The 13560-nt window shown below is 33.8% G+C and overlaps 1 protein-coding gene across 1 annotated transcript in view; it reads left to right on the top strand.

The window, feature by feature from the left end:
* Window positions 1-13560, top strand: part of UNC13C (unc-13 homolog C) — a gene marked incomplete at its 5' end in the record, with an annotated part of 578171 nt that overhangs the window by 241510 nt on the left and 323101 nt on the right. The window contains 2 exons of the mRNA XM_081292419.1: window positions 9452-9621; window positions 12625-12740. Of these exons, the coding sequence (XP_081148545.1) occupies window positions 9452-9621; window positions 12625-12740 (286 nt within the window). The remainder of the gene's footprint in view (window positions 1-9451; window positions 9622-12624; window positions 12741-13560) is intronic.

Below are 13560 nucleotides of genomic sequence, written 5' to 3'. Positions count from 1 at the left end.
CTTCCCTCAGTGGCGCCTCATAAATTCTGATGTTGGCATCTTGATTTACTCTCTATTTTGAAATGTTAAACCATGTAGATCATTAACCTGCTCTCTGCCTTTGTTTGCCAGAGTCCTGTTAGCTATAATTTCCCAAGACACCCCCTTTGTAACTTTCTGTGTTATAAAAACCTTTCTTTCCCTGAAAGCTGTGCTGTTCTCTAGCTGGGCTTTGGGTGAGAGAGCTGCTGGCCAGCTCTCTCGTGTACACAATGTAAGCTTGCTTTAATCTGGTTTAAAATTGGAGTTGGTGATCTTTTCTTTGTATCACAGGTTCAACAAGAGCATGAGTAAGGAAAACATTGCTTTAATAATAACAGATACATATTTGGGCTACATTTAGGAAACTAAATCTAAAAATATTTGCAGTGAGATCATTTAAAAACTTGGAATAAATAATTATTAAAAATTAGTTAAGTGGATGGTTCACAAAAGAAAACTGACCAACTATCTCATTAAAGAAATATGGCACCTGTGAATTAAAAACCAAACCAAAACACATACACACTCACACACAAATCCCGAATCAGAAAGGAAAAGTGTTTTCTTTTAGTTTGAGAAGAAATAAAATATCCTAATTCCATAGGGGCAACTCTTTTTTTTGTTATTTTTAAGATATTGAATATATCTATATTTTTATTTATTCTAATTTGCTATACACGATGGCAGAATGCAATTCATTCCATATTACACATACAGAGCACAATTTTTCAAGACTCTGATTGTACACAAAGTATTTTCACACCACATGTACTTAGGATAATGATGTCTAACGCATTCCACCATCATTCCTACCCCCTTGCCCTCTCCTTTCCCCTCCCTCCCTTTGCCCTATCTCAAGTTCCTCCATTCCTCCTATGCTCCCCCTTCCCCAGTCCCCATTATGAGTCATTATTCTCATATAAAAGAAAACATTCAGCCTTTGGTTTTGGGGGATTGGCTTGTTTCACTTAGCATTATATTGTCCAACTTCATCCATTTACCTGCAAATGCCATATTTTATTCTCTTTTAATGCAGAGTAATGTTCCATTGTGTATATATACCAAAGATTTCGTATTCATTCAACTACTACTGAAGGGCATCTAGGTTGGTTCCATAATTTAGCTATTATAAATTGTGCTGCTATAAACATTGATATGAACTAGGCCTCTCTTTAACAATGAAAATATATAAGATTAGATTCATGAATACCTGTTGATGACAAGAATTATTTTTAATTAAAGGAAAACTAGAAAGCAAATCACTTGGCTCTAGCAATACATATTTTTTAATCAATCATTTGTGCTGTAAAATATTTTATTTTCTTATTGATTAAAGAGCCAAATTCTCAAACTGGCAAAGTAAGCCAGAAGTCATGGCTAGCTGATTAATCAGATGGAAAAAGTCTAATAGAGGAAGATTTTTTAAGAAGGTGTTTTCTATCTCTAGTGTATATGGTAGATTTTTTTCTCTAATATCGGTGATGTACCTCTTGCTATCAAATTCTGCTGACTATAAAAGCTTCATTTCCCTGAAATGCAACATTTATATTTTCATTAAAGTCATGGTTTGTATAACATATTTTAAACAGTTAAGGAAATCCATAGAACACATCAAGAATAAGAAATGATAACAGTTCATAATTTAAATTTATTCTAAATCATTTCAGATATTATAAAACAAAATAACATACTAGGTTTTTATGCTTTTCAGACTTTAGTCAATTAGAATTTTATTCAGTTTCATATTAAACCACAATTGTAACTTAATCAAAAAAAAGATTCATTGATTTCATTCAAGAATAATATCCAGTATAAATATTTCTGATATTTTCTGGTGGTTCAATGTTTCTGTAAGTTTATCCCATCTTCCTGATTTCACAACTTTACTGAAAGCTGTTCACACCAGTTTCTAGGGTAGTGATACTGTTGTTGAGAATCAGGATCAAGTCTCATTCCCCTGGTATTGAACACTGAATACTGGAGAAATGCTGATGCAAGAGCAAAAAAGTCTTATTTAAAGGATAAAACAGAAAGACAGAGACTCCTCCACAGAGGAGGGGGTCCAAGTTGGTGCTGAGGGAGAGGAAGTGGTGGTGTCCTGCCCCATTTATAGATTTTAGATTTCCTTTGTTCTCATGCCTCCCTCTTCCCCTTATCTTGCCTGCCTGACCAAAAGGTGAAGTGATCCAAGGGCAATAAAACTACCCAGGGGTTACTAGCAGAAAAGAGCAGCCCATGGGGTATTCATTAACTACTCCTGGTGGGGAGGAACAATTCTCAGGAGGCAGGTAACCTTGGCAACAGATTGGAGGAGAGGGAGGTGCTGTGGAGGTATTAGCCTTTTATTTCCTCTTGAATCAGCCCCTCCCTTCCTGACCCAATCACTCATGGCCTACACTGACTGCCCTTTTCCCCGCACCCCCACTAATAAAGAAGAAAAGAGAACAGACTTCAACACAAGACTCTTGCTTATATTTCATTGGCAGATCTTTGTCAAATGCCCATCCCTTTTTGCAAGAGCAATTGGGAAATTATGTATAATTAGGAAAGAAAAGGAATGCATTTTAAAAGATTATTGTATGAGCAGGCACATAGTGTCTGCCACCTTTCACCTCTTTGACCACTTAGTATTGATATACAACTTTTATACTCCTCCGTTTACTTTAAGTAAAATAAATACCTTTCCAAGATAAGTGATCTCAAAAGTATATCTAGTGTGCTATAACCAACTTGAACTCCAGGGTCTCTAGGTATTTTACCCATAAACTCTGGATTTGGTTCTTCGTTGAGCCTGTGACCTATGAATTTAAAACAAATCATCATCCTCTAACACTCTCAATATGTTATTGTAGAGAAAGAAGATAGGACAATAGCAATTTCTCATTCAGTAAAAGGGAAAATGGAAAATACAGGACAGTTATTGCTGTAAATAAAGAGTACTCTTGAACAGGTATACTTAGTACTTCTTGATCCCAGTAGCAGAAATGGTTATTTGGATAACAAATATGGCAGGCCCTGGTACTTATTTCTGGGTGAACTTCTTTTATTGATTTTCCTCTAGATCCTTGTATCTACACCTGTGTAGATTTTCCGTATGTATTTTGTTAGTGCCTACATTCAAGGTGGGTATTGTGTACGTGAAAGTAAATTTAAAAAGGCTCTGAAAGTAACCAGAAAACATTACATTTTCTATGATACCCATAAATTGAGAACTTCCCAGTAAATCTAGGCATATAATCTTCCTAGGTCTATTTGGAGCCCACTTCCCATTGCTGAGTTCAGGAATTTAAGTTCCCATTATGAGTTCAGGAATTTAAGTTCAGCTGTAGCCAAACACTTGACAATAATGTTTCCCAGAAAAATTTCCAGGCTTCCATGAAATGGGCTTTAAAACAGTTTTATGAGTGAATAGACACAGAAACCTGGAAATTTTAACTCTAAGCTATTAGCACCTCTTCTGAAATTCCTCTCCCTTAACCTAATGGTTGTAGCCTCAGGCCCTGCAAAATAATAGGCCAGGGTGAAGACACCTTTAATCCTATCTTTGCTACCAAACTCTGCCCTCTGGTCATTTAGAGACCTAGGAAAGGAAGGTGCTACAAAAGTCCTGGGGCAACAATTTTCTCTATTTGCATTTGGTAGCCTCTGCCTATAACGGCATATTTTTGGATACAGAAAAAAACAAAAACAGGCTTTTGCTCAACCCTGCAGGGTTCCAAATTGTTATATTCTCAGTCAATTTACATTGCAGGATGCCAGCAGAGTGAAACTTTTTTGGTATAGTTGTGCTCCTTTGCTTCTCTGCTTACAGACTGTGACTCTAGTTTTTATCTCTATTGCTGTATGTATTTGAAAGTAGCAAGATTTAACAAGCACATGCCAACATTCTGGATTTTATTACAACCATTCTCACTAAAGAAAATGCTGAGTTGGCCTGTGGTTAGAGATCATAGATATAGCAAGCAACAGCTTGACCAGATCTTCTGCTCTGGCATATCAAAATGCATTGTCTTTCCAACCTGTAGTAATTAAATCTTTCCTATCTGTCTAATTATCTCCTCACATTTCAGGTTGTTTTACTTGTACCTTTCTTCATGCTTGAAAAATTATTATCATAGTCACTATTCTTAGCTGCAAACAGCAGTCTACCCTGGTTACTTTATGCAGAAAAAGATTATTTCATAGACAATTACATAGATCAAGAATTGTTAGAAAGGTCAAAGTGCCAATTGCTGAAGCTACTATGTAGGAAAAATGTTCAGTTATATCATGATGTTTCTTTGGGAGAAATACCATGACCACCATTCCTCAATACTTTTGCCCTTCAGGACTAAATACAATAAATTCTATATCAAAGAGCCAAAGCTTCTATACCAATGTTTCAAAAAGAGTAGGTCCTTAGAATATAGCCATTGTGTCACTTTAGCAATGGAGTCCACATCTTGTTGGACTACAAAGCAAATGTGTGGATTCTATAAGAAATCTAGGAAGGTGCATTATCTAATTTTAATGTTGAGAAAGAGAAGCTTGAGGGGATATGTAACCAAATAGGAAGCAGAATGCTCAGAGATGATAGGCATCGCTATGTGGTGACTCTTCACATCATCTTAAACTAAATCTCTGGTCTTAACCACAAAACCCTCATATAATTCCTAATACTTGAAGCAAGCAGCCCCACTATTGTCTTTACCCTGTTGAGGTGAAAATACAGGTTTCTGACAGTTAAGCCTAAAACATGACAGCAAACTTTGTTTAAATAGTCCTCAGAATAGCTCTATGGGAAACAAAGAATGTAGGATCTGGCCAGTTTTTATGAGAAAAATAATTGTTAAATGTATATGAGCCAATAGTAATACATACATGTTGCGATGGGCAAAAGGTGCAGTTCAGGGGGAGAAATAAAGAATGTCCATGTGTTTTTGCCCTTTTCAATGTTTTATTCACTCAAATCACTCAATACAATTTCACTCTATAGGTTATTAATCACGAAAATGAAAATCCTTAATGGTAGGCACTACAATAGACATAATCAATTCACAGCAAACAATTCGAAATTAATTCTAAGCACTGCAAACACACTTAATCATGACAGGCTTATGACAGACATTACTTTTGCATGTTAAGCTCGAGTATCAGATCAAAAGTCTCAAGTCTTAGGCTCTAAGTCCAGCAGATGCACACTCATTCAGGCCATGGTGATCAGATCAGGAACCAAGGCAGACTTCTTCTGGGGTGGAACTGACAGCACCATGCTATTATATTTATCTTAATTTCTTCCTATAGTCAGTTTATAAAATACATATCATTACCCCCATTTTATAGAAAAAGAAACTGAGATTTGTTGTAGTTAAAACAGGTAGAAAGTAATTACTAATTTTCAACCCTGTTTAACCCAATGAATCATTTTATATAAAATAGTTCATAATGACCCATTTTATGCTAAAACAAAATAACATTATTTATCATATTTATATACACACATATATGTAATTTGAAAAATCAGTAAAATGTTCCAATTTTTATGTAAAGGAGAAGTAAAAGTATTTTATATGTATTTTAATATGTAAGGACTCTGAGACAACTACCCTAGGATACATAGACTGGTTGATACACGCTACTTCTTTACTTTTTTTTAACATTTATTTTTTAGTTGTAGTTGGATACAATACCTTTATTTTATTTATTTATTTTATGTGATGCTGAGGATGGAACCCAGAGCCTCGCATATGCTAGGCGAGTGCTCTATTACTGAGTCACAACCCCAATCCTGATATAGGCTTCTTTTTTAAAAAAAACAAATCTTGTTAATGTTTTTATTCTAATTTGTATATATAACAGCAGAATGCATTACAATTCATATTACACATATAGAGCACAATTTTTCATATCTCTGGTTGTATACAAAGTGTATTCACCATTTGTGTCTTCATACATGTACTTAAGATAATGATGTCCATTTCATTCCATCTTATTTTCTATCCCCATGCCCCTTCCTTCCCCTCCCACCCCTTTACCCTATCTAGAGTTCATCTTCCCATGCTCCCCCTCCCAACCCAACTTTGAATCAGCCTCCTTATATCAGAGAGAACATTTGGCATTTGGGTTTTGGGGATTGGCTAACTGATTTTAGATATTTGGGGGAAATTCCTAGGAGTGGGATAGCTGGGTCACTTGGTGGTTTCATACCTGTGTTTTGAGAAATTCACAAGCTGCTTTCCAGAGTGGTTGTACTAGTCTACAGTCCCACCAATAATATACAAGTGTTCCTTTTTCCCAAAAACCTCTCTAGTATTTATTGTTATTTGTATTTTGGGGTGGGGGGTAACCGAGATTGAACTCAGGGGCACTCAATCACTGAGCCACATCCCCAGCCCTATTTTGTATTTTATTTAGAGACAAGGTCTCACTGAGTTGCGTAGTGCCTCGCTTTTGCTGAGGCTGCCTTTGAACTCGTGATCCTCCTGCCTCAGCCTCCCAAGCTGCTGGGATTACAGGCATGTACCACTGCACCCAACTTGTTACTTGTATTCTTGATCTTTGCCATTCTGACTGGAGCGAAATAGAATTTCAGTGCAGTTTTGATTTGCATTTCCCTGATTGCTAAAAAATGTTGACCATTTTTTTCATGTATTTATTGTCCTTTTGTATTTCTTCTATTGAGAAGTTTCTGTTTAGTTCCTTTGCCCATTTATTTACTGGGTTATTTGTTTTTTTCAGTGCTAAGGTTTTTGAGTTTTTTTGTATATTCTGGATATTAATCCCCTATCAGAAGAGTAGCTGGCCAAGATTTTCTCCCATTCTATAGTCTCTCTCTTCGTGTTCTTAATGGTTTCCTTACCTGTGCAGAAGCTTTTTGGTTTAATGGCATCCCACTGTTGATTGTGGCTTTATTTCTTGTACTTTGGAGGTCTTATTAAGAAAGTCTGTGTCAGCACCTATATGATGGAGTGTTGACCCTATGTTTTCTCCTAACAATTGTATGGTTTCCAGTCTAGCTGCTAAGTTTTGATCCATTTTGATTTGAGTTTTGTGCAGGATGAAAGAATAGGGTATAATTTCATTTTTCTACAAATAGCTATCCTGGTTTTTTCAGCACCATTTATTACAAAGGCTGTCTTTACTTCAAGATATATTTTTGGCACCTTTATCAAGTATGAGACTGCTATAGACTTTTAGGTTTGTTTCTGTGTCTTCTATTCTACTACATTGGTCTTCATGTCTGTTTTCATACCAATACCATGGTATTTCTGTTACTACAGCTCTGTAGTATAATTTCAGTTCAGATATTGTGATGCCTCCTGCTTCACTTTTCTTGCTTAATATTATTTTGGCTATTCTGTGTTTCTTATTTTTCCGAATTAAGAATTATTATTTTTTTCTAATTCTGTGAAGAATGCCATTGGCATTTTGATGGGTATTGAATTAAATCTGTATATTGCTTTTGGTAGTATGGCCATTTTTGACAACATTAATTCTGCCTCTCCAAAAACATGGGCTGTCTTTCTATCTTCTAAGGTGCTCTTCATTTTATTTTTTCAGTGTTCTATAATTTTCACTGTAAGGTTCTTTTAGCTCCTTGGTTAGATTAATTCCCAAGTATTGTTTTTCTTAGGTTATTTTGAATGGGATAGTTTTCCTGATTGCTTCCTCAACTGAATTACTGTTGGAGTATAGGAAAGCTACTGATTTATGGGTGTTGATCTTTTAGATACAGACTTTTACCCATTGGTAGAATTAGCAAGAATAAGACCATTTTAAAAGCAGACTGATACATATTCTTTGATTCAAATACTTGAGTAGTTTTGAGATTGAAAATATAATTGCTGAAAATGGAGCACAAAGTTTCTTTGGTAAAGTTCTGAACAGTAACTACAAAAAGAAGAAAAAAATCCTCTTTTGCTTTTCAAGAAATTTCAGTGTCTAGTAAAACATGCAAACACTTGATGTTTTTATGTAAAAAAGAGTTAGTTCCTGAGCTGAGATAATTATTAATGGTAATATATCTTCATTAATGCCTAGTGGGCCATTTTAATTCACAAAGTTTCACCTGCATATGACAGGGTATCTAAATCTCTGGCTTAGCTCACTGAATGCCAATAGTGCCCTCAAAGTTTTTATCAATCAAAAAATTTCCAGAAATCATTGAAATAACTATTGGGACTACAAATCACTACACAGGCATTTATATTCCAAATTTAATTTTTACATGTCTTCATAATCTTGCTTCAAAGTTTAATAGGAGAGTTATTTTACTGTAAGGAGTTTTTAAATAATTTTTGTTCCTTGAACCCATTTTGCAGTTTAGTGAATGCTGTGGATTTCTTTACAAAATTGTGCTTTTTAATGCATAAAATAAAAGAAAGATTTGAAAACAAAATCAATTATATTGAAATTATATATATATACACATATATATATAGACTCCTAACATGTGTAATGTTATATGTAAATTATTATGATTTCATTGATAACAAAATACTGCAATGGTTTGTTGCCTTTCTTCAAGTTGAAAAAAAAAATTAAGATGGGTTTGTTTGCTTTTTTTTTAATCCAAGTTTAGAAATGCCCAGGACCATCCATAAATTCCATGTTAAAGACTCCTCTTCTATATGGGATGCATGTGTACAATATAGTGGAAGCACACAACTGAACATGACTAACTGGTTCAAAAAACAGTGAGAAGAGAGCATGTTACTAGCTGATTCTTAAAGAATGATTAGTTATCAAGTAGAGAAGCATAGGGAAGAATATATATAAAAATCACAGGGTCAGGAGAGACCACAATATGTATAAACAAAACAAAGTAATTTGCTTCAACAAATGAAGGTGGAAGAAACCTAAAAATGAGGTTTGGACTAGAATGTACAGTTCCTTCTTATTTTTTCTTGATTCATTCCTAAAATCAGAAATATGTTACTCTAATTCTACTTATCCTTACCTGTGTACATACTGGGATTTTTATTTCATCAAACACCTGCACATACTATATCATCATTTTATATTCTGTGAAGTCCACTTTATCAAAGCCCATTGCAATAAAATCTGGTTAATATTTTTTGATGGAGAATTTTCTGAGCATGACTATGCTGTCCAAGAAAACTGTTGCAAATAGGAAATATGGCATAATTGAAAATATACCAAGCAAAGTTCTCTGTCCTACATTTGACTGTATCTGGTTCAGTTAAAATAAATAGGGCAATATGAGACAGGATTTTTTTATAACATGACTTAATTAATCAAACTTTTCTTCACTACACCTCCATTGGATACCTACAACTTCTCATGGTTGGAATAGGTCAGTGAGAAATGTCATTTATCATGTGATATGTTATGTCTTTCTGGATTAGATAAATTTACAATTAGGTGCTAACATCAGATGCCCCTTATAACTGTTTTCAATGGTTACTAACTTATATACATTTATTTTCAGCGAGTGCCATAACTCCACAGATCGAATCAAAGTCAGAGTGTGGGATGAAGATGATGACATTAAATCCAGAGTCAAGCAACATTTCAAAAAGGAGTCAGATGATTTTCTGGGACAAACAATTGTAGAAGTAAGAACACTGAGTGGAGAAATGGATGTCTGGTATAACTTAGGTGATTATCTTTACATCTACTTGAAAACAAGTTTTAAAAATATTCCAGAATGTCGTCTATTATATTCACACATAGGTACAAATAACCAATGTCTAAAGATCATTCTGTTGGACTTTTAGGTAGAGTAGTTTCATTGGCAATTAAAAGTAACTGTTCAAATTTAGTATTACTGAAAGAGATTTGTAAATGGGAGATGAAAAAGGAAAACTCAAGGAACTAACTGAATGTCTTCAGAGAAAATTCTTCATTTTTAATTCATAACATATGGCTTCAAAAACCTTTGCCCAATGTTTGGGGAAAAATAATCAAGTTCTGACTTAGTGCTGTTTGATTGATTTCCTTCTGGTCTATTAATGGAATTTTGGCAATAAAAATACATCTTGGATTTCTCTAAAATCATAACGAAAAAGCACATTTTAGTTGATAAAACCATTATGCATGTGGATTCAGCAATGACTCTGAGGATGAAGATATTGAGAGAATGTTCATTTTATGATTTTTAAATTAAATTTTATTATATCAATAAAGACAAGTTTTAATATGACTTTTACTAGACTTGAATAATACCCTATAATCTTCATCGATGTTTTAATAGTAGTAAAAATACATTGGTTACCCCAGTTTCTACAAAAGACATGATACAAAGATCTCTTACTGAAATCCTCTGATTTCTCACTTTTTGAAGGCTGGATGGTCATGAGTCAATGGAGAGTTGACACAGTTCCAGGGTTACAAAAAAGTTACCACCCAGGAAATAAAATACTTTAGCAAATTAAAATGTGCTTTTTAGCTTTTTTTAAAGCCTGCTAACTCTGAGCAACATAATAGTTGACAAACTAAAAGAAGAATGTCACAGAATTAACAAAACTCTAAATTACATAATAATTTAAAGAGATTGAACTTATCTGGACACAAATGATTCAAGCTATACTAAGAACCCATTACCAAAAATATTTTCCAAATCCTCTTTAAAGAAATTGGTACGTCTACATCATTGGGGTAAAATTTTAAATCTGCATTATTGTGACATCCTCCTACATCTTGTTTAAATTATTAAATAACTTTATGTATGAAAACAGATGTTATGTAAGGGTAAATTTTAGGCCATTAATTGGGTAGAATATTCATAATTTATATTTTATTTTAAGAGTTTCACATGTGCATGGACTCCCCCCCCCCCAGCAGCATGTCCTTGAGTTGAGGCAGTAAAGTTATAATCAGACTAAAAGTCCCTAGTTTGTTCTTTTGACAAAACATGAGAATATGTTCAATTTGCTAAGGACTATGAATGTGCCATTACTGAAATCAAATGTCCAGTTTTCATGCTCAAATTGTTCTTTGGTCTATGTGAGGATTATGTCACTCAATACATTCTCCTCTGCCCAGTCACCCTCAGTAAGTTCTTTTTTCCCCTTATTGTTGATGTTTAACCTCAGAAAGAGAGAAAAACAGGTTTTATCTTTCTGAGCATTTTGTAAAATCTCTCAGTATGTTCCATCCTTTCATTCTTTGTACACCTTTCTTCCTTCCTCATGACTTAGAACTCATTTCACCACACAAAGTAAGACTTGACCAAAAGCCCTGGGTGCCCAAGGGCTTCCCATGGGTCTGTTGGGATAATGATAGTTAAAAACTAAAGACCCAGTTATTTCCCCTGGAGCTCTGGAAAGAGGTGGGTGGCAAGAAGATCCTAGGCCTTGCATTTTTCTAAACACCAGCAGAGAACTTTAATATTCATTGAGAATCAACCATTTCTCAGCAAGTAGGAAAAACTCTCATGATCCTCATACTAAGAAGGATCTTCAAAACACAAGGACTCTTAAATAGTAAGGATGAGAAATCAGGAGGCATTCTACAGGACAGAGTAGCTCTCATGATTTAACTCTATTTTACATGGCTAAAAAAAGAGGGCCAATTAAAGAAGTCTTCACCACTGACTTGGTGCCACCTTACTTAGATCCTATTTCTCACTGTGAAATGGGTTGGCATGCCTTTTCATATTTGGTTTATGAAATGAGTAGACATTCCTTTTCATATTTCATTTATGAAATGGGTATCATACTTCGGTACCCACCTAAATTCACACATTAGAAATTTTGGGACTAAGCCTTTTTTTTTTCAAAGCTACCACTTATATTATAAGTGCTCATATACATACTCTATTTAACAATTCATTATATATTGATCCTATTCAAATAAGTAATTAACCCAATATTATATTATAAATAAACAAAGGCTATAGACAGACTGTAGGTCTTATGAATCACTGATAGTGGAAATTGATAACTGATTTTTGTTGTTTTTAACCAAAACTTTGTCTATCTTTTCAAACCCAGAAAGAAAGATAAGAAACTGAGAAGAGCTTTTAAGTAAAATAATTTCCTATCTAATATTCAATCAGTGAATTAGACAAAGGGAAATGAAGGGAAGGGGTGATGGGAACAGGAAAAGAGTAGAATGTAGAGTGTGTGTGTGTGTGTGTGTGTGTATATATATATATATATATATATATATATATATATATATATATATAACTTTCAGATATAACTTTCCTATATTCATATATTAATACATAGCCAGTGAAACTCCACATCGTGTACAACCACAAGAATAGAATCCTAATTAGAATAATTCATACTCCATGTATGTATAATATGTCAAAATATACTCTACTGAAATGTATGCCTAAAAAGAAAAAAATAAAAATTAATACTATACTTTAGCCATCTTGCTTTTGATCGCCAAATATTATATTTAATTTCATTGTATAAAATGATAAATTACACAAAATTTCTATCAGAAGAGTAGTATCTTCTGATTAACTTTTTCTATATCGCAGTTTAACAAGCACAATGATACAATAAACAAATCTTTTAAGTTGTATTTAGGGAAATCATGGCTATTTAATCAAATATAATTTATAAAAATAGATTTTAGCCACATAAGCCTTTTTTTATCTTTTGAAAACTTGAATAAGAAATAGTATATTTTTTGCTTTATCAGAGAAACGGACAGATAAGTCAGCTGTATCTGGAGCCATTCGATTGAAAATCAATGTGGAAATTAAAGGAGAGGAGAAGGTTGCTCCATACCATATACAATATACATGTTTACATGAGGTAAGTAAGTCATATTTTATTAAGAATAAAACCTAGAAAAGAAAATAGTTTTGATAATGGATCATAAAATAGTATTATATTTAAAAAGAAACCATGGAATTAAATTTGTAGAGTTCCTAGAGTTATGACTCTGTACTATAAGAGGTGATATGAGGTGTTATAAATCCCAAGTATTGACCCCAAAGAACTTTTCTTCTAACAAGGGTTCAGAACAAGCTTATGAGACAGATATTTTTAAAGGGCCTACTCATGAGTTTCCTATGTGCCTCTGAACAAATAAATAGACCAGTAATTTGGGGCTTCTATTGGACATTTTGCATTGGAGTAGATTGTGGTGACACTGAAGACTTTCTTAGATGCAAATGATACTTGTCCTATATAACAAAAAAGGTAAAGTAAAACTGAGGAATGTATCATTTCACATATTCAAAAGGATCAAGTGCTCTTCCAGTGACCAAAAAAAAAAAAGTTTGAAATTGAAAAACTGCTTTGATTTTTTTTGTACATTATATTTCCTAAATATATCTATGAAAATTTAGACCTTTATTTAGTCAATACATATAAGCAATTTGCACCCAATTTTACTAAAGTAAAAACGAGAAACTGCCTTTAAGTCATTTACCTATTATATAGTAATCAGCCATAGGGCCTAAACTTCTTTACCACAATCCATTAGTGATCTCTTTCCTTCAAGAAGAGTCATTTACTTTTCAGACCAATAAAAAGAAATCCCTTGAACTAGCGTGATGGGAGGAGTCTGGACTTACGTTATAGGCAGAGAATATTTGGGTTTAGAGAAACAGCATTATGCTTAACTTTT

This window comes from Spermophilus citellus, assembly GCF_964194105.1.
Source record: "Spermophilus citellus genome assembly, chromosome: 4".
NCBI classification, from domain to species: domain Eukaryota; kingdom Metazoa; phylum Chordata; class Mammalia; order Rodentia; family Sciuridae; genus Spermophilus; species Spermophilus citellus.
The sequence above is the reverse complement of the archived record's forward strand: the minus strand, read 5'-3'. Positions and strand labels throughout refer to the sequence as shown.